A 21,884-nucleotide genomic window follows, 5' to 3' on the forward strand; every position below is an offset into this window, starting at 1 on the left:
GTTTTCTGGTCGTGTGATCCAGGGGTGCACATGGGCCCCTTGGGTGTCTGAACAGAAGGGCATGGGAGGGAGGGCCGCACCCCTGCAGTCCTGCTCTGCTGGTCTAGCGGGCAGCTGCCTACCCCACCCCACCCCACCCCACCCCGCACCGCGGGCTCCTGAGTCGGCAGATTAAGCATTTTATAAATTGTATTTTAAATACATGTTTTAAACTTGTCAGTGCCTTGTCCTCATTTCAGTCCCTGGCCTCCTAACCTCTTGCTGTGCCTGCTTGTTTAACCACCTTTGTTAGAGAAATAGGCCTGGGGTGGTGTGTGGGTTGGGGGGGGGGGGCAAAGACCCACACACCCTTAGGTTCCAGGAGAAGGGCCCCCATGGGTCCTGGGGCTCTCTTGGTGAGAGCATGGCTGAGACCCCTCCTGCCCTTCTGCAGGGTCTGTCTATCCCTTTTAGGGTCCAGAATCTTTCCCACCATTCCCTTCGAGCAAGTGGGGAGAGATGCTCTCTGCCTTTGGGGGGAGACACTTATCTGAAGAGAGTCCCAGCTCTGTGCTTTGAGAGTGCATAGAAGGTCAAAACTTGGCACCCAGGGTCCCTCTAGCAGGATCCCCAACCCCGGCAGGGTTTCAAGGTGTGTCTTGCCTCAGGGTTTCCTAAGCCTGAGGGAGGCTGGGGCCCTGCACTCTGAGAGCCAAGTGGAGGGGTGAAAACCTGGGGGCCTCCCCTGGCACCAGACACAGAGGCCAAGGTTCTTGGAGTTTATTGGCTTACCAGGCCACAAAAGCAAAATCCAGCAGCGATACCTGCCTAATGACCTGTCCACCTGCAGGTCGTGAACAGCTGCTCAGAGTCGGGACTCCAGAGGTCAGTGGGTTCGAGCCGGCACAGAGCTGAGCCACTTTCTGCTCTCAGAGCCGTGTTCCCTAGGGAGAGAGGTGAGGAGAAGGGTGGGAGGAAATGAGCCATTCCCAGGTGCCCCAGGGGAGAGGCGGCTTCCCTGGGAAGCAATGGAGCCAAGTAGTTGGGCTCAGGGGCCTGATTGCAAGTCCTGAGTTCTTTTGCCCCCAAAGCGCCTGGAAGAGGACTGGCAGGGGAAGCTTCCCTCCATCCAGCAGTCAAGCCTGTTTCCTACCGCTCCTACATGGAGTCAGACTCGGGCAAAGGACTTGCGAGCTAACCCCCTATGTGGTGGTACCAGCCTGAAAGAAAGATGGTATGTGCCACTGAGTCTGGGCACAGCAAGGCAGAAGTGCCCTGACTTAAGCACAGTCGGTGTAGCACGTGGGCCCTCAGTAAAGCTTAGCTCCTTACTGCTTCCATCCTTTCCCCCTTGTCCCCCTTTTCCTCCCTGGAGCAGCAGTATCCTGGGCATCATCTCCTGGAAGGATGGATTCCCCTTGGGTTAGGCCAGGGCCTTGTGAAAAGAGGTGGGATGGGCCTGGGCTGGAGCTCCTGCCTTCTGGCCACCCACCTGCTTCCTTGAGATCCTGACTGGAAGAGTAGGCTCCGGATGTCAGGGCCCAGGCTGGTGGGGGTGCATGGGTCCAGCACGCAGTGGCTACCCTGCTTCTGACGGGTCATCTTCTTGTCCAGCCGAGGGCAGAACGGGACACAGGGCACCTGGGCGTAGGGGCTCTGCAGGTTGGCATCTGGCAAGGGAGGAAGGAGGAGGCAGGAGCGGGGAGTGCCTCAGAGCAAGCCCAGCCTTGGGAGGCAGGCAGACCCAGCTGAAATCCCAGCTTTGCCACATCCTGAGCTGGGTGGGTTTGGGCAAATCGGTTAACCTCTCTGAGCCTCTGTGTAAGCTGGGGCTGAGTACCCACCTCACAGAGCTGATGATGAGGATTAAAGGGATAATACATGCGCAGCATGTCGCTGAACGCCAAGCACAGTGTAAGGGCTCGTAACAGCTTACACAGGAACACGTATCTTTGTGATGGGTCCTGGCAGTCTGGTAGGCACACTAGAGAGACTCTGGAAAGCTCCTAACCTATCACTTGGCACACAGTAGGACTCCTAGTTTAATCAGTGGCAACTGCTCTTACGGGGAGGCAGCCTTGCCCAGTGAAAGCACAGGTTTTGGAGTCAGACCTGGGTATAAACTGCCCTTTCTTGACAGGTTAGCTGTGGGGACAGGTTAGCTGTGGGGCCCTGGGCCTTGGGCTTAAACTTGCTCAGTTTCACTGTTGTCATCTGTAACATGGGGTAAATATGTGATCGTAAGCACTAAATTCTAGCACATCTACAAAGGGCCTAGCATGGGGAGTGACCCCAGTGGGTGTTCAGTAAATGCGGAGCTGCGATTGCTAATCGCCCTCCCTGCTCAGTGGAGGCTCTCGGGACCAACCAGGGAAGAGTGCAGAAGGCCCTTGTCAGAGGGCTAGAGGTGGGGTGGTGATTTTCAGACCATTGACTAATGCACACAGTTAAGCCCAAAGTGGGAAATCATGTCTCTCAGCTCCTGGGTCTGGCTGTGGGCCCAGGGAAAGAGGCCAGGGGGGAAAGAGGCCAGGGGGGCAAGAGAGCAGAGTGCTCGCTGTGCCCAAGGCCCTCACCATAGTTCTGCTGCTTCAGCCGGCTCAGGATCCTGAGGACCCTTCGTTCTGGGACTTCCAAGTCTGACTGCTGGGGGTTGTAGGGAAGCTTCTTCCGGGACCGCAGCCGGCCTATGGCCAACTCCATCTCTCGGGCCTTACAGGTGCCTTCCTTCAGCTTCTTCTGGTAATAGCTGGGGAGGCAGTGCCCGCCCAGCTCAGCCTGGCTGTGTTTAATTCACCTCCCCTCCCCCCTCCCTCTTTCTGAGCCCCTGTTCTGTCTGGCCAGCTCTGGGACAGGGACACAAGCCCAGGAGTTAGGAGACCTGGGTTTTAGTCCCAGCTCTGCCATTAACTCTCTGTCACTGCCTTGCGTTGGACTCCAGTCACCCCGACCCTATCTCTGCAAGTCACCTGACTTCTCTGGGCTTCAGGTTTCCCCTGGGTAAAATGGATCAAACAGTCTTCACGTTCTAGGATTAAATAACAAGGCCCATCAAGCACTCAGCAACGTGGCCCATGGAAAGCCTGGTCAGTGTCCCCTATGCTTTCCATCACTGATACTTTACTTAGATGTACAAGTGCTCGGTAAGACAGCTGTGCGATTAACCTGCTCATCCTCCAGATTTGAGTTTTATTTTCTTGACTCACGGCGACTTGCCTGCCCACTAGACTGCGGCTCTGCTCATGCATTCAGCAGATACTCAGTGGGTGTTTACTGCAGGCCGGCCATGCATCTAGGTGCTTGGGAAAGCAGTGCAGGAAATCTCCATAGAAGGTCCCTACCTCCTAGTGTCCCAGCCCCTCTCTCACTCCGGCCACTGCCACAGTGACCACTTCCACATGGACTTGGAGCAGCCTTGCACAGGGACAGTCTGAGGTGGCCTCACCTCAGAAGCTGCCTTGCTGGAGCTTCTCTGAAACCACGGTGGGGGCCACCCTTGACCAAAGGAGCTAGCAGCTGAGGTATACAGGTTTCTCTTTCTTCTCCTGACAGAATTCTGAACCACTATCCCTAGTCTCCTCAGAAGATCCTGGGGGTGGTTGACTCAGCACATGCTTGTATTGGCCGTCCTCTGTTCACATTCCTTCTCTCGCTCCTCCCTGGAATCCCTTTCTAAATTGACCACCTAGGCATGCACCTAGAGGGAGAGTCAGACCATGAACAAATAAATACAATACCATGTCGATAGTGGTGGGTGTAATGGGGGCAAGTAAAAGCTGGATAGTGGGTAGTGATGAGGGGCTATTTAGCTCACAGGGGTCAGCAAAAGTCTCAGAGGTGGTGACATTTGAGCAGAATGAGGGGAGGGAGCAAGTCAAATGGGTATCTCTGGAGGGAAAGTCAGGCAGAGGGAATGGCATGTGGACAGGAGGCGGGAAAGAGCTCAGTGAGCTGTAGGAATGGCAAGGAGGCCAGAGGGGCTAGAGCCTGGTATGTGAGGAAGAGTGGGAGATGTGGGCAGCAAGATGGCAGAGCCAGACCACCCAGGGCTTTGAGGCAGTAGTGATGGGTGGGCATGCTACTCGGTGCTGGGAAACACTTAAGGCTTAAGTTGCTGGTTCTGTTACGGTCTCTGCCTGTCTCTCGGGCCTGGAATTTGGGGGTTTGATGAACTTCACACACAGAACACAGAAAATGGATAACAGAGCCCTCACATGGAAGTTGGATCTAGACCTCTGTGTAAAACTAGGAAATGAAAAGGCAACATGTTGAGTAAAAAAGATGACCAAGAAATAACTTCACTCCACAAGGGCCAAAAGGGCATGAGCAAAATGTGTGCAACTTTCTCGGTCACAGTTTTAAAGGACATTGCTTGCTCTCCACTTCCTCTCTCCCCTTCCCGTGGGCTTGAATTCAGATGTGTTGCTGGTAAATTGGTTTAGGATTGACCTAGGGAATGGTGCGACAATAAGTTAGAAAGAAACAATAAGTTGTGTGCTGGGCAGCCTCGTCTTCCTGCCTGCTTCTTCTGGACTGTCAATATAAGAGAGAAATAAACTATCTTGTTTGAACTGTAGTGCATCGGGGTCTATTCCTGAACTAATATAACAATATAGAATTCTATATCCAGCTAAACTACTCAGTGTGACTATAAATAAACTTTTTTTTTTTTAAAGATGTATTTATTTATTTGAGAGAGAGCACATGAGAGAGGGGAGGGTCAGAGGGAGAAGCAGACTCCCTGCCGAGCAGGGAGCCCGATGCGGGACTCGATCCAGGGACTCCAGGATCATGACCTGAGCCGAAGGCAGCCGCTTAACCAACTGAGCCACCCAGGCGCCCTATAAATAAACTTTTGCAGACACATAAAATCTCAAAAATTTTGTATCCCATGCATTCTTTCCTCAGGAAGATACTGGAGGATATATTCTTCTAAAATGAGGGCATAAACCAAAACAGAAAAGGAAGATACACATATAGAAAACAGAAATTCCAACACAGGAGAGGCGACAGTAAAGGAAGATGGTAAAGGGAGATCCCATGTTGGTAGTGCAACTGTCATAAAGGACAACAAGTTTAGATTAGATCACCATAGCGTAGAAGACAGAATAGGGGTGGCATTCCTGCAGCAGTTGTTGAATCACTTCCTTTACAACCCAAAAAAAGCTACTAGGGAAACATGCTTCCATTACTTTTTAACTAAACCAAACAAGCCAAGAAGGATTAAGCAAACCAAGGAAGAGTAAGGCATGTAATCTAACAAACAGAGAATCCTAATCAGAGGAAAGGAAGAAAGAATTCCTAGGATGACAACAGACCCCCAAGATGACAGCTCAGCAACAGGCTTAAAAAATTAATCCAAAAGTGAGAATAATGGAATTATTTAGAACATGCCTCCAAGAAAAAGAAACTCTAAGAAGGCAGCACAGGAATTATTAATGAGTACAAAGAAAACAAAATCAAGGCAATTGTCAACTTCAGGAACTAGAAAGGCAAGGAAATGAAATCATGGTATAATAAAATACTCAGCTATTAAAAATTGTATATCATAATAATAGAACCCCCCCCCCAATTATTTAGTGAAAAATGATAATATATTAGAATAGGTAGAGGGGAACTTAGGGGATGGTTGTATCAGACAGCTAAACCCATACCATAATAGGAAGTCAATAGATACAAGTCAAAAAAATCACTAACCAAAATAGTGTAGTACATGCATATGTTTTCGAAGTAAGGAGAGAGTCAAAAGTATTTGTCTTGGGAAGGGAGACTTCAGGGAGTGGTGAGCATGGTGAAGAGTGGTGTGGGGAACTACAAGGGTTTATTATAAACCTTTTTGGACTATTTGGCTTTTTAAACAATGTTCAAGTTTTTAAGAATTAACTCAAAGGATAAAGTTATGTCAGTTGAATACTAAGCAAAGGAAGTTGGTATAACCATGTTAATATTTTAAAAACTAGGCCTTAAGACAAAAAGCATTACTAGAGACACAAATGATTACCATATAATGATAAAATGTTCAGTTCATCAGGAAATACAAAATTCTAAAAATGAAATATGAAGCAAAATCTGATAAAACTACAAGGAGAAGTAGACAATTTCATTATCACAGAAGTGATCATGGATACTCAGTTTTGCCAGTGTAGCATCAAGGAATCCATATACTATATGTGTGGATGAATGGATGTGGCTGTGTTCTGATAAAAGTTTAACTGTAAAAACAGCGAGCAGAATGTGGCCTGCAGCCCATAATAGACCTCTGTCTACTATAGACCTTACCTAAAACTAAAATTCACAGGAGAAACAGAGTTTGGAAGTTGAGTCTACCAAGTTAGAGGGTTTAGGTAACACCTGGGCCTTTCACAAATATGTCCTAACAAAGTAAAAAACCAAGACTACATAAACTCGAAGTGATCAGCCAGTAACTGAACTGCCTACAAGAAAAAAAAATTAACACTCATCAAAGGAAGAGTCTGGTTTCCAAACAAAACAGAATCCAGTCTCTAAACCATATCATCTAAAATATCCAGGACAGGGGCCCCTGGGTGGCTCAGTCATTAAGCGTCTGCCTTCAGCTCAGGTCATGATCCTAGGGTCCTGGGATCGAGCCCCGCATGGGGCTACCTCTTCCATGGGAGGCCTGCTTCTCTCTCTCCCACTCCCCCTGCTTGTGTTCCCTCTCGCTGTGTCTCTCTGTCAAATAAATAAATAAAATATTTTAAAAAATAAAAAATAAAATGTCCAGGACACAATAAAAAATTATCAGACATGCATGGGGTGCCTGTTCTTGGTTTCGGCTCAGGTCATGATCTCAGAGTCCTGAGATCGAGCCCCGTGTCAGGGTCTGTGCTTAGTGAGAGTCCGCTTGAGATCATTTCCCTCTCCATCTGCCTCTCTCCCTCCTTGCTCTTGCTCTCTCTAAAATAAATAAATAAAATCTTTAAAAAAATTATCAGACATGCAAAGAAACAGGAAAATGTGGCCTATAGTAAGGCCCATAAAAATAAACTCATGGAAAGCAATCTTGAGGAAGCCCAGACATTGGATTTAGTAGACAACGGCTTTAAAAGAGCTATTAAAGGGGCGCCTGGGTGGCCCCGATGGTTAAGCATCTGCCCTCGGCTCAGGTCATGATCTTAGGGTCCTGGGATTGAGCCCCACATCAGGCTCCCTGCTCAGTGGGGGCTCTGCTTCTCTTTCTCCCTCTGCCCCTCCCCCCACTCGTGCTCTCTCTCTCTCTCTCTCTCTCTCAAATAAAATCTTTTAAAAAAGATGCTAAAAATATATTCAAATAATTGAAGGAAAATGTGATCTTAATGAATAGAGAAACAGAAACTACAAACATGAAACAAATGGAAATTCTAGAACCAAATGGTACAATAACTGAAGTGAAAAAGTCACTTGTAGCAGATTGGAGATAGCAGAAAAAGGAATTAGTAAACTTGAAGACAGATCAATAAAAATCATCCAATCTGAAGAACAGGAAAAAAAAAAATTGAAGACGAACAGAATTCTGTTTCTGGCCGTAATGAAGGAACTGGTACTGAACTTGTCATCCTGCCATAAATAACTACACATGGACAAAATATATGAAACTGTTGTCAGATATTGAACAGCAGGCAGCACAAGACTTTAACCCCTGAGAGAAGAGAAACCAATGAGTTGAGCTTAATGATCTCTAGAGAACTTTGCCTGGAGGTAGTTTCTGGACGGTGGTACTGGAAGTGGTACCCAGGCAGAACAGTAGATTCACTGAGGTAAAGGGATAGACATTGTAGTTGGTGAAGATGGAGGCCACTGGGATTAGTGTATCAGGATATCAGAGAGATAGGAGCCATGCAAAAGAAAGAGCTGCAGAAATATGCATGGGGTATTCTTGAGTCTTTGGTTGCATATTAAGCAGTACACAAATAGTGTGAAATTTCATAAAGCCAGACAAAGAACAAAAAACAGAAGTAATTACCAGGGTTTACCTAGGGCTGAGAGACACATGAGTTTCAAACAGCCAGAGCAGAAAGACTTTGTTGAACACCTGTGGAATTAGTAGAGCTCTTAGATGAGTTCTCTTTCAGTAGTCGGGACTAACTCAGCCCTAGAGGAGAGACTATACTCAATCTTCCCTAACAAAGCTTTAAAACCTTGAAAGATGGGCACCTGCCTGGCTGAGTCGGTACAGCATATGGCCCTTGATCTCAGGGTCATGAATAGGAGCCCCATGTTGGGGGTAGAGTTTACTAAAATAAAATAACCTTGAAAGAAAGAAGACTATCCTTAGTAACTTAATCACCTGCCCTCTAGTTCAACACTTTAAAGAACAAAATCCAGACAAATATCCAGCATCCAATCAAAAACTAGCAGACATGAGAAGAAGCAAGAAAGTGACCAATAAAAAAAGAAAAATCAGAAAAAAAAGAAAAATCAGTTTATATAAATAGACCCAGAAAACACAAAGATGATGGAATTAGCAGAAGAGGACCTTAAATGAGCTATTAGAAATATGCCCAAGGGGGCGCCTGGGTGGCTCAGTCGTTAAGCGCCTGCCTTCGGCTCAGGTCATGATCCCAGGGTCCTGGGATCGAGCCCCGCATCGGGCTCCCAGCTCCGCGGGAAGCCTGCTTCTCCCTCTCCCACTCCCCCTGCTTGTGTTCCCTCTCTCGCTGTGTCTCTCTCTGTCAAATAAATAAAAAAATTATTTAAAAAAAAAAAAAAAAAAAAAAAAGAAATATGCCCAAGGATTTAAAGGAAATATGAACATGAGGAGAGAAATAAAACTATGAAATAGAACCAAAGGAAATATTTAAATATGAAAAATGCAATAGCTGAAATGCAAAATTCATTAGATAAGCTTAAGAGGAGATTAGACACAGCAAAAGAAAATATCAGCAAACTTGAATGCTTAGCAATAGAAATTACTCAAAGTGAAGCACAGAGAGAAAATTCAAGATACAATGATCAGAGCACCAGTGACCTATGAAACAATTTTAAGTGTTATGGAATTGGGGGCGCCTGGGTGGCTCAGTCATTAAGCATCTGCCTTCAGCTCAGGTCATGATTCCAGGGTGCTGGGATTGAGCCCCACATCGGGCTCCCTGCTCGGTGGGGAGTCTGCTTCTCCCTCTTCCTCTCCCACTCCCCCTGCCTGTATTCCCTCTCTCGCTGTCTCTCTCTCTGTCAAATAAATAAATAAATAAAATCTTAAAAAAAAAAAACAAAAACAAATGACCTTTACAGAGTATTTTAAGTGTTATGGAATTGGAGTCCCAGAAGGAGAGGAGGTGGGCATATAAAAATATTATTTATGGAAAAATGTACCAAAAAAAAGAGAAATATGATAAAACTATAAATTATAAATCCAGGAAGCTCAATGAACCCAAAGTAGGATGAATACAAACTGAAGGGACCTAGTCTCAGTACTAAGAGACTGAGCCAGTGAACAATGGGACATCATGCCTAGATTTGTTCTTTTCTGCTTGTTACAATCTGTTTTTCTCCCCTTTTTACAGGTATCTTATATCACAACTTCTACCTCAAATTTCTCCCTACAGTCATTAAGCTTTTAATATATGAGATTTACGAGAAAGTTTCAGGTAGGGGGAAATGAAGGAGTTTAGGGTATGCCACTGCAAAACAGGCCACTTTTGGCATATGGTTATTTTAGTTAAAACAATTGAGGGGTGCCTGGGTGGCTCAGTCGATTAAATGACTGACTTCTGGTTTTGGCTCAGGTCATGATCTCAGAGTCCTGAGATAGAGCCCTGTGTTGGACTCTATGGTCAGTGGGTAGTCTGCTTGAGATTCTCTTCCTCTCCCTCTCCCTCTACCCCTCCCTGCTTGCTTGCACACACACACTCTCTCTCTCTCAAATTAGTAAATAAATCTTTTTTATTTTTTATTATTTTATTATTTTATTTTTATTTTTTTATTTTTTAATTTTTTTTTAAAGATTTTATTATTTATTTGAGAGAGAGTATGAGAGACAGCACAAGAGGGAAGAGGGTCAGAGGGAGAAGCAGACCCCCAGCTGAGCAGGGAGCCCGACGTGGGACTCGATCCCGGGACTCCAGGATCATGACCTGAGCCGAAGGCAGTCACTTAACCAACTGAGCCACCCAGGCGCCCTATTTTATTTTATTTTTTTTAAGATTTTATTTATTTATTTGACAGAGAGAGACACAGCAAGAGAGGGAACACAAGCAGGGGGAGTGGGAGAGGGAGAAGTGGGCAGGGAGCCCGATGCGGGGCTCGATCCCAGGACCCTGGGATCAGGACCTGAGCCGAAGGCAGACGCTTAACCAGGTGCCCCAGGAAGAAACATTCTTTTTTTTTTTAAGATTTTTATTTATTTATTTATTTGAGAGAGAGAGAATGAGAGATAGCATGAGAGGGAGGAGGGTCAGAGGAAGAAGCAGACTCCCCGCCGAGCAGGGAGCCCGATGCGGGACTCGATCCTGGGACTCCAGGATCATGACCTGAGCCAAAGGCAGTCGCTTAACCAACTGAGCCACCCAGGCGCCCGGGAAGAAACATTCTTATCACAAGAGATGGGAGCCTTGGCTGAGAGAACTCCGTAATAGACCTTGTTAAAATAACTCTTATCTTCCTTTAGTCTGCCCACGTAGTTTCACTACTTCTCCACATTCACTACTCTCTGTTCAACCTAGTATAGAAACACTCAGGCTGAGTCATTTCTTTGGGCCTTCATTTTTCTTGTGAGGCCGCCCATTTACATATAAATAAGATTCATATGCTTTTCTCCTGTTCATCTATCTTTTTTTTTAAGTTTTATTTATTTATTTAAGTAATCTCTACACCCAGTGTGGGACTTGAACTAATGACCCTGAGATCAAGTCTCACAGTCTACTGATGGAGCCAGCCAGGCGCCCCTCCTGTTCATCTATCTTATGTCAGTCCCAGTTGGAAATTCTAAGAGAGAAATGGAAAATTTTCCTCTCCTGGACATCAAATGACATTTTTACTTGAACGAAGGACAAACTATGGTTATTCAGCCTTTGGTATTCGGTGGATATTTCTCTAAAAGCGGACGAAGTTAGCCCATCACTTCAAGGAGAACAACTGACAGCATTTGTTGCCTCCGATAAAATGAAAGCTTTCAAGAAAAAGAATTTTGGGAAACTTAAATCCATTAACATTTGCATATACATGTCCTGATACAAGTAGTTTATAGCAGTGAAAATGAATGAACTATAGCCACACATAACACTTCTAATACTTAAAGACCTTTCTGATATTAGTGGTGATATTAATTATACTATAATATAGTATATATATACTAATTAATATAGTCATAGTATATATATACTAGTTATATATAGTATATGTATATATATATATATATATATATATACACTAATTGAAATGTGTCAACACCTGGGACATAGGCAATATTTTCCAAATGACCAGTGCATGTTACAAAAACATTCATGGGAGAAGGGCCATTCAAACTACAAGATAGACCAATAGACTTTTATATTTATTTATTTATTTTTTATTATTTTTTAAAAGATTTTATTTATTTATTTGACAGAGAGATACAGAGCACAAGTAGGCAGAGTGGCAGGCAGAGGGAGAGGGAGAAGCAGACTCCCCGCTGAGCTGGGAGCCGACGTGTGGCTCGATCTCAGGACCCTGGGATCACGAACCGAGCCGAAGGCAGATGCTCAACTGACTCAGTCACCCAGGCGCCCCTAGAATCTTATATTTAAACAGGGGCTTCTGGCTGGCTCAGTCAATAGAGTGTGTGGCTCTTGAGTTTGAGCCCACGTTGGATGTAGAGGGTGCTTAAATAAAGAGTACAGGGGCACCTGGGTGGCGCAGTCAGTTGAGCATCCAACTCTTGGTTTCGGCTCAGGTCATGATCTCAGGGTCATGGGATCGAGCCCCGTGTCGGGCTCCCTGCTCAGCATGGGAGTCTGCTTGGGATTCTTTCCCCTTCATCTCCCTCTCCCTCTGCTCCTCCCCCTGCTCTCTCTCTTTCTCTAAAAAGAAAGAAAGAAAGAAAATATTTTTAAAAATAAGTAAAAGAGTACAAAAAGTTCATTGATACGGTTTCAGATTACATATCGTAACCACATAAGGCTCTCCCACTTACCAAGTCTGGTGTAGGATCAAAGAAAAAGATCAACATGATGTGTGGGTATTAAATGAAAAGGCTATTAAAATACTTCCTTTTCCAGTTACATATTTGTGTGGGTCAGAGTTCTTTATATACTTCAACCAAAGCAACATATTGCAACAGATTGAATGCAGAGCAGATATGAGACAGAAAGCTGTCTTCTTTTCTGCCAGACTCTGAAGAGATTTGCAATATTGTATAACAATGCCATTCTTCTCATTAACTTTTTTTGTGAAACCATAGTTATTTTTCATTTAAAATGTTTTTTTATGTTCACATGTAATGGGGTTATTATAGTTAAATAAATTAATAAGCAATTTAATTTTTTCTCAGTTTTAAGTTCAAATATAGAAAATATGGACGAAGGTTCCTTGGTGTCCTCAAAAATTTTTAGGAGTGTAAAGGGGTGGGGCACCCGGGTGGCTCAGTTGGTTGGGCGTCTGCCTTCGGCTCAGGTCCTGATCCTGGAGTCCCGGGATCGAGTCCCGCATCGGGCTCCCTGCTCAGCAGGAGCTTCTCCCTCTCCCTCTGCCCCTCCCCCTGCTTGTGCTCTCTCCCTCTCTCTGTCAAAATAAATAAATAAAATCTTTTTAAAAATAGTATGTAGCAGTGAGAACAATAAATGATTGATAATTACTCACAAGAATGTGAATGAATCACAAAACATACGTTGAGGAGACAAAACAAGTAACAAAAGACTTACTACAGTAGGAGTCCACTCTGCATAAAGGAGTCTGGCATAAAGGAAGACAGCTTTCTGTCTCATATCTGCTCTGCATTCAGTCTGTTGCAATATGTTGCTTTGGTTGAAGTATGAGTCCACTCATATAAAGTTTATGAAAAGCTAAGCAACAAAGTATTCAGGAATAGAAATGTGAGTGAAGATCAGAAAGCGCCACTCCACTCCGCATCTACCAGAAGAAAGACTGATAGTACCAAATTTGCACAAAATGTGGAGCAACTGGAACTCTCCTATTAATGGTGGGATGGTAAAATGGTACAACCACTTGGGAAAAGGTCTGGTGAGTTCTCAGAAGTAAAATACACCTACCTGCAATTCCCTTCTGCATATTCGCCCAAAGAAACAAAAGTATGTGTCCACGGAAGGACTTGTACAAAAATGTTAATGGCAGCTTCATTCATTATAACCCCACACTGGGAACCGCAAAGAAATCCATCAGTAAAAGAATGGATGAGCCAACTGTGGTAGATCCACCAAGTGGAACACTACTCAGCAATAGAAAGGGGTGAACCCTGACACCCACAACGACATGGACAAGTCGCAAAAGCATTGCGTTGAGTTCAAGAAGCTGACCCTAGGATTCCATACTGTATGTTTCCATTGATGTGAAGTTGCCAAAAGGCCAAACCAATCTGGGACAGAAAACAAATCAGAAGAGTGATTGCCTCCACGGGAGTGGGTTCGGAAACCGACCGGGAAGGATCATGAGGGCACTTTCGGGAATGATGGTCAAGTTGTACATAACTTCACAGGGGTCCAGGTGTCAGCAGTGGCTGAGATTCACACACTGATGATTTATGTGTTTCACTGAATGTAAATTATACCTCAAATAATGAAAAAAAAAACCCTAAATAAACGTCGATCTCTAGTTCTTGATATGTATGCTGAAGTATTTAGAGGGAAATGACTATAATTTATTTTGAAATGAATAAAAAACCAATATGGATCAATGAAGAGAGGGATGGGTAGACACAAGATTAAAACAAGCATGGCAGATTGGCAATGGTAGAATCTAGGTGGTGAGTATATAAAATGTTCACTGTGAAATTCTCTCAACTTTGCTGTATATTTGAAATTTTCAGTAAACAAGGGGAAAAAACAAGTAGTGAAAATTTAAAACAGAAAGCAAGGGAATAAGATGGTTAGTTCTTATTTGGGGAGAGAGTGTTTTGTGATTGGGGTAGGGCACACAGGGCTTCGAGGTTATTGGAAATGATCTATTTTTTTTTTTTAAGATTGTCTTTATCTATTTGGCAGAAAGAGAGATAGCAAGAGCAGGAACACAAGCAGGGGGAGTGGGAGAGGGAGAAGCAGGCTTCCTGCCAAGCAGGGAGCCCGATGTGGGGCTCAATCCCAGGACCCCAGGATCATGACCTGAGCTGAAGGCAGATGCTTAATGACTGAGCCACCCAGGCGCCCGGAAATGATTTGTTTTTAAACTAGGGAAATGGACACATGGGTATCTTAGGGTCCACACCAGGACCCTAAGATCATGACCTGAGCCAAAGGCAGACACTTAACCAACTGAACCACCCAGGTGCCCCAAGCCTTGCTGAGCTTGAAACCAGGGTACAGAGATAAGTAGGAGAGATAAAGCCTTAATGGTATCTGGTCTCCTGGATCCAGCCATTCCTGAGGCCATGATCTGTTATGTGAGCCAATATATCCCCCTTTTGCTTAAGCCAGTTTTATTTGGGTGCCTTTCACTTGCAACTGAGAGTCCTAACTATCAAAATTCCTCAGCTGCCAAAATACTGGGTGCCATTTCTGTGTCTGCAACCCTCCACCCCCAACCACCAGCCGCACTCACTTGGTGATCTCCTCTAAGGCTGCCTCCGGTAGGGCCAGCATCTCCACCAGCAGGGACAGGATCTCAAAGAGCAGAGTGTGGGGGTTTGGAGGAGCCATGTCTGTGAGGGCGTTCTGCTCTGGACATGGGATGATGTCTGCCGTTACCATTTGGTAGTTCTGGATGCCCACTGTCCACCAGCCACCAGACCCCTCCCCGAGCTCTGACTCCTCTGGGCTCATCCCTACTCACCCACGGAGCAGAAGAAGCGCCTGGTGTCTGTCATCACAGCCAAGAAGTCCTTGAAGCCTACATGACCATCTCCTGTGGAGGCCAAGGGTATGACAGTGGACAGGGGCCTGCCAGAGTGTGCCCAGGCATTGCAGCCCCACATGGTTATTGGCATTTCCTCAATGGGTTTGATTATAAAACACATAGAAGACACATATTCAACACATATGTAACATGTATTCAGTGCAGCAAGTGTGGTGCACACAGCAAAGTAGGTGGAAGTTAAAATCTCCTGGGTTGGGAGCTCCAAGAACTCGGGGCAGCAGTCTGAATTCACATCCCTGGTCCAGCATTTACTATCTGTGTGACCTTGGCAAAGCCCCCAACCCCGCTAAGCCTTAGTTTTCTCATCTAGAGGGTGAGGATAACCATGATACTTATCTCATGGGAGATTGAAGCAAAGTGCTTAGAACAGAGCCATGTGTATTATACAAGTTCAGTAAATGTCAGCAACTGTTATTATTACCATGTGCTAGTCACTGCATGAGAGTTATGTACCCACAAGATTCCCACCTCGGCCTTCAAGCCCCTGTAGGACCTGCCTGTTACCTGTCTCCAGCCTCACCTGGTGCCAAGTGCCCCCAGCATGAACCTGTTCTTCCACTGGGGGCACCTTTCCTGCCCCGGGCCTTTGCACATGCTGCTTCCTCTTCCTAGAATCCTCTCTACCACCCTCTAACTCTTTAGTAAACATCCTAGGCGTGCTTCTGCTTGATCATCCCTTCCCCAAGAGAAGTCAGACCTGACCGGGTCAGCTGCCCCCCTAAACACTCTCATAAAACTCTGTACTTCAACCACACGCTTGTAAGATCTGGAATTTAATGGAGGTGCCGGAAGGCAGGGACTGGGTCTGTTTTGTTCTGTACTGTGTCGTCAGGGCTTAAGACAGGTAGGTCTCGGGGGCGCCTGGCTGGCTCAGAGGAACATGCGACTCTTGATCTCAGGGTTGTGAATTTGAGCCCCACATAGGGGGTAGAGATTACTTACATTAAAAAAAAAAAAAAGTCAGGTAAGTCTTAGCAGATGTTTTCTGAGCTACTAGACGAATGAATGAATGGTCTCTAATCCTGAAAACCACCCTCTGGAGGTGCCTAATACTCTTATCCCCATGTCACAGATGGGGCCTTAGACACAGAGAAAAGCAAGCTTTTGCCAAGAGTCACGTAGGGGCAGAGCTGGGGTCAATTCCTGGCATGTGTGTGTGGATTCGCCCCTGTGCGGTGATGGAGGAAGTATGGTCAGACAGGCAGTGGCCAGGAGCCCAGGCCCCTTACAGCTCCACAGCTCCCCACGCCCTGCATCTAGCCAACCAAACCAGTGGGATTCCCCTCACCCTGCCATCCTCCTCCCTTTGTCTAGTTTATTTCTATCACGAGGAGTGCCCTTCTTTCTTCTCTCCCTGCCTAACCGCTATTTAATCTTTCACAATTTGGCTCAGGCATCACCTCCTCCAGGAAGCCTTCCTTCCTGATCCCTTCCTCCAAGCCACCTTAAGTGCTGCTTCCTTTGGTGACTCTTACTTCTGTGTCACTATCTATGTGAGCACCTCAGAAGCAGGGCTCATGGGTCTTACACATCTCTTTATTCTCAGTGCCCAGGTCAGGAATGTGCACACAGTGGGCATTTAATAAATATTTACTGGATGAATAATACTAGCAGCTCAATGTCTCCTGGACACACTCTGTGCACCAGGCATTGCGCTCAATGCTCTGTCTGGATTATCTCATTTGCTTTTCAGCAGCCTGGTGAGATGGATACTGCTCTCAGCCCCATTGTACAGAAACTGAGGTTTGGTGAACTTCAGTGACTTGTCCAAGGTCACACACCTGGTCAAATGAGTGACCGAGTCACAGGAGAATGTCCTGTGAAGCACACACACAGGCCTAAAAGGGAGGGATCTCAGACATCACCGACTACATCCTGGGGTCAGGAGGTAGGTCATGGTCATCTCTGGGTCTCCAGAACCTGACACTGAGTAGGTGCTCAGAGAGCATTAACGTTGGGGGCCAGGACGAACCACATAGTTTGTGGGCCCCGGTGGAAAATGAAAATGCAGGATGGGGCCCCTCACTCAAAAATTTGTGAAACGTTTCCAGACTGCAACAGCAGAGCATTAAACCACATGCAGGCCCCTTGAAGCGGGGAGCCCTGTGGGACTAGAAAGGTCTCCCATGGCTGGCCCTGCCTAGGACTCAGAATGACGCCTCCCCCAACTCACCATCGACGTCAGCACTCATCAGGGCGTCCTCGACCTGCGCCGGCGTGAGGGAGATGCCCACGAGCAGCAGGATGTTCCCCAGGCTCTGGGCGTTCACCTCGCCATGGCCATTGAAGATCTCAAAGTAACTGCGGAAGGCTGCAGTGGGGCAGCGGTGGGGGGAAGGGGGTCACGTGAGGCGGGGACACGCCCTGTTCCCACCATCCAAACCCCCCACCCCACACTTCCAACCACCCTCCTGCCCAGCACCCTTTACCACCATGGCTGGATGGGGGGGGCACAGGCAGCTAAAACCGCTCAGTCCCACTAACTCACTCCACTCTCCATTCCAAGGTCAGGCCAAGGGTTCAGCTGGTGTGCCACAAGCTAAGCTCCTTAGCGACCTTCACTTTGTGCCAGGAGCGCACCCACTTTAGGGCTCCCCTATTATGTGCCAGGCACTGTGCTAGGCTCTTTACAGCCACATTCTCATTAAAGTCTTACAACAGCCTCGTAAGAGTGGGATGCCTGTTCCTTTTGTCACGATAGGGAAACTGAGGCTTAAAGGTTAGGTGACCGGCAGGTCTTTCTGACCCTGAAGTCTGTGCCTTTGACTTTGGTGCTCTGTGGTCACTTATCTGCATGGACGTGCCTTCTGGATAGCTTGATGCCAAAGCTGTGCCTGGCTTCTCAGCCCACGGCAAAATGCCGGCAGAATCAGCGGACCGAGGGAGGGGGCTGGCTCTGCCATTTAATAATAAGCTGGGTTGCTGCTGTGGGCTGAGCTGCATCCCACTGAAATTCTTATGTTGTTGAAGCCCTAACCCCCAGGCCCTTAGCATGTGACCGTATTTAGTGACAGGGCCTTAAAAGAGGCGGTTAAGTTAAAATGAGACAGTGGCTTGGGTCCTAATCCAATCTGACTGGTGTCCTTACAAGAAAAGGAAATGCAGAAACACAAGAGACAGCAGGGATGTGTGTGCACAGAGGAAAGGCCACGTGAGGCCACGTGAGACCACGTGAGGACACAGGCGGCCACCTGCAAGGCGAGGGCAGAGGCTTCAGAAGAAACGAAATCTGCAGACACCTTGATCTGAAAACTGTGAGCTCCTGAACTCTGAGCAAAGAAATGCTCAGCCGCCCAGTTTGGGATACTCTGTTACGGCAGCCCAAGCAAACCATGCAACTGCCACGGGGCAAGCCCCGGTACTTCCCTGAGCCTCTGTTTTCTCATCTGTGAGGTGGACAGAGTGGTACATCCTCTGGGAGTAGTTGTGTTAATTCAGTGCCTGGTGCATAATAGACTCTGAAGTCTGGCACACAGAACTGAAATGAGAGAGGGAGGACTAGGGTGTAGGGTTGGGGTGAGTGGTGACCCACCAAGGACAGGCACACCAAAAAAGGGAAAAAGGAGAACAGCTCTTAAAAGCAGATGTGAGCAGGGTGCCTTCAGCTCAGGTCATGATCCCGGGGTCCTGGGATGGAGCCCTGCATCGGGTTCCCTGCTGAGCGGGGAGCCTGCTTCTCCCTCTCTCTCTGCCTGCAGCTCCCCCTGCTTGTACTCTCTCTGTCCAATAAAAAATAATAATAATAATAAATCTTAAAAAAAAAAAAAAGCAGATGTGAGCAAAATGCACCGTGGTTTGGACCATCTGAGCAGGGCAGCCAGACAGGGCTGAGGGGCGTGGTGGGAACCCTGAGTCTCTAAGCCACAGCAGCACCTTGTCCGTGAACTCTGCTCAAGGACATGGGGCAGAAGAAGAGCCTCTCTGAAAACGGCTAGAGAGTTGTAATGCTAGAAGGAGTGAGCTCCCAGGAAGCGGTCATAGGGAGCCAGAGAGCTCATTCAGGGAAGTCAGAAGAAGGGGCCAGTGGAGAGAGTCAGAGATTTGGGGGGAGGAGTGAAGAGTGGAGGGCGGACAGACACATGCTCTTCTGGGGCTGGGGCGGGGTGTGGCGGGGCTGCAGGCAACCTGTGGAGCGCATGGAATCAGCGCTCCCTCCTCTTCCTCCTTCTGGGGCAAGTGGAGTCGTGGGGCCCAGCCCCAAGAATGATGGAGACAAAGACACAGTGCCTCCCCCAGGTGGGGGCTCCGAACTTTAAAACTTTTTGGAGGGGGTGGGATGCGGTGGGAAATGGGACTTGTCCAAGGCAACTGGTCTTGGTAAACGGTGAGGGAGGGTCTAGGGCGGACAGGGGGGGCCCTGGAGCCCTGCCTCCCATCCAGTCGGCCTCCGGAGGCCCCGTAGACTGGGCTTGGGTTGAGGGAGGCAGAAATGCCTCCAAAACCTAAAGAACTTTGCCGGACTTGCTCCATTTACTCAGAGAGGTGGCTGCGGAACTGGAAGAGAATTGGACCCCAAGGGAGAGGGCCCAGCAGGGGCTCTGGGTCCCCCAGACAGCTGCCACCCTGCACTGTCTCCCTAGACAGGAAGTCTCCCCTGGGCCCACGACATGGGGATGTGGTGGGCATCAGGTCAGCGGTGTGGTCTGGCCCCCCCCACCCCAGGACTGACTGAGACTTCTGCCACGGGAGGGGCTTCCCCAGACAGGCCTGCCCTCACCTTCCTCTTGCCTCAGGGTGAGGTGCTCCTCGAACCTCTCATCCCAGTTCTGGTCCAGCTTAAGGAGGCGGCGCTCCTCTAGCTCCTGCCTGCAGAGGACAGACCCCAGACACTGGGCACACATCCAGCCACCCTTGCCCGGGGCCACCCCCAAAGCCAGGGGAGGGCAAGGGCGAAGGTCAGGCAGAGGAGGGCAGGGGAAGGACCCTGGGGTGGGGGGGCTTTGGGAGGTTGGGAGGGTCTCAGAGTGACCCTGGCGGGGAGGAGGCAGGGGTGAGGGGACAGGAGGGGAAGGGACACACCGTTGGAGATTAGAAAGAGAAAAGCTCGCATAAATGGGGAAAAGGACCTAGACATGGGGGAGGGAGGGGGGCAGAAGTGAGGAGAAGTGCAGAGGGAACAGGTGCAGTGCCTGGACGAGAGATGCCGGGGACACCGGGACACAGGCTCTGACCTCGGGCGCCCGTTCCGGGGTGGCTCCTACCGTGTCTTGGGGCTGCTCAGGCTCCTCTCTCCGCTCAGGTGCAGGAGTTCAGCCCTTCTCCAGCCCACGTCCAGGGTGGGGGCCGGCAGGGCTGTGCCCGGCCCCGAGGCTGGGACCGGGGATCCCACGGGGGTGGGCGCGGGGACTGGCCCGGGGGCTGGCAACAGGGCCCAGGAAGGGGGCATCGCAGGGGCCGAGGCAGGGTTCTGAGGCAGGCTTGGGGCTGAGGTGGGCACAGGGGTCAGGGTCCTGGGGGACTTCCGGTTTGGCAGGGCCCGGGCCTTGGCAGCCCTCCGATGCGTGGCCTCCTCCTCCTCCACCTCCAGCAAGCACTTCATGAAGCCCTGCGGAAGGTTCTGGGCCCCTGTGGCCACCGTGGGCTCCCGAGGCTGCTTCAGCACAGGGTCCAGATCCCTCCTCTCTCCAATGCCCCTCACCTCCTGGGGACAGGACAGGGGAGAGGATCCAGCCAGACTGCCCCACAAAGCTTCTCCTGCCACTCACTCTCCATCCTCACACTGTTCTTCCTCTTTGGGCCCCTGGAGGATGCCCTCCGAATCTCCCATGCACCTCACGAGGCTCCTCCCTGCACTCGACCTGGGCTCTGCAGCCTCCTGGCGCTATGAGCCTGGGTCTTAAGTGAGTCACTCCCCGCCCCACCCCTCATCTATTTCCTTCCCTGGGATCAGCACAGCCTCAGTGGCCTTGTCAATACCTGTTGTTTGCCAACCTGACCAGAAGGTAAGCCTCATACGGGCAACACCTTGTTTGCCTCTTTTATCCATGACTATCCAGTGATGACACGTGGTAGGCACTTAATAAATGCCCACTCATTCATCCAACAAATCTAGCCACCTCCTGCACCTCCTATTACGGGGACAGGCCGTCCCCAGCCTGCAGCTCTTGTCCCTAAAGCACCAGCTCTATTTTGTCCATCAGCATAAACATGCTACATTATCTTCCTTCAAAAAAAAAAAAAAAAATCTCCCCTGACAAACCCCTCCAGCTACCGGCTACCAGCCCAGGGTTCTGCTCCTCTTTCCAAGCTCCAGAGGCTAAGGGCATCCTTTGCCCGCCACCCAAGATGCACACACACTTGTGCTTGCACACACGCAAACACACACACACGCGTGTGCACATCCATGTGCGCACTCACAGACACACAGGCACGCTCACACTCACACCTTCCCCGGTGCGACTCCAAATACCATCCCAGCCCCTCCTCTGCCTCCTTCCTCCTCCTGAGTCCGCGCCCGCGCCCTCCGCACCCCCATTCCGGCTCTACTTACCGGTGGAGGAACAGGCCCTGGTGCTGGCTGGGTCTCCACAGCCTTGACCCTAAATAAGGGAGAGACCCCGGGGTGGCAGAGGGGCTCAGCTCAAGGCTCGTCCTCTGCACCGACCTTCCCTCAGCCCCCAGGACCCTCAGGTGCACCACCCCAGCCTCATCTCTCCAACCTTCTCATCTCAGAGGGGCCCCTCATTCCCTCACATCCCCATGTCGGGACGAGGCCTTGAAAGTACAGGTTTGCAGAACAAAGAATTCTGGTGTTAGAGCTATCCTACAGATGGGGAAACTGAGGCCCAGAGGGGCATGACTTGCCCGAGGTCCTATATCAGGTCAGGAGCAGTCAGGACTAGAATCCACCTCACCTGTAACTTAACAGAAGCGTGGTCTTTTTGGGTCAGGGAGTCGGGTAGGGG

The 21,884-nt window shown here is 48.6% G+C and overlaps 1 protein-coding gene across 1 annotated transcript; it reads right to left on the reverse strand.

Annotated features, from left to right (window-relative positions):
• Positions 1-849: 849 nt before the first annotated feature.
• On the reverse strand, positions 850-21,680 carry SPATA21 (spermatogenesis associated 21). Its single transcript, XM_021684382.1, has 10 exons — positions 21,673-21,680; positions 21,470-21,518; positions 20,181-20,620; positions 19,697-19,785; positions 17,153-17,290; positions 14,896-14,967; positions 14,665-14,782; positions 2,556-2,728; positions 1,472-1,649; positions 850-923 (listed from the first exon to the last, which is right to left on the reverse strand). The coding sequence occupies exons 1-10, from the start codon at positions 21,678-21,680 to the stop codon at positions 866-868; spliced, it is 1,323 nt and encodes a 440-aa protein (XP_021540057.1). The 3' UTR covers positions 850-865.
• Between the last annotated feature and the right edge of the window lie 204 nt (positions 21,681-21,884).

Source organism: Neomonachus schauinslandi, chromosome 4 (genome assembly GCF_002201575.2).
Source record: "Neomonachus schauinslandi chromosome 4, ASM220157v2, whole genome shotgun sequence".
In the NCBI taxonomy this organism is placed as follows: Eukaryota; Metazoa; Chordata; class Mammalia; order Carnivora; family Phocidae; genus Neomonachus; species Neomonachus schauinslandi.

Coding starts and splice junctions, on each gene's coding strand:
- SPATA21 (XM_021684382.1), bottom strand. Junction 14,783..14,895: donor GCGCTTCTTCTGCTCCGTGG/GTGAGTAGGGAT, acceptor TCCCATGTCCAG/AGCAGAACGCCCTCACAGAC. Junction 2,729..14,664: donor GCCTTAGAGGAGATCACCAA/GTGAGTGCGGCT, acceptor CTGCCTCCCCAG/CTATTACCAGAAGAAGCTGA.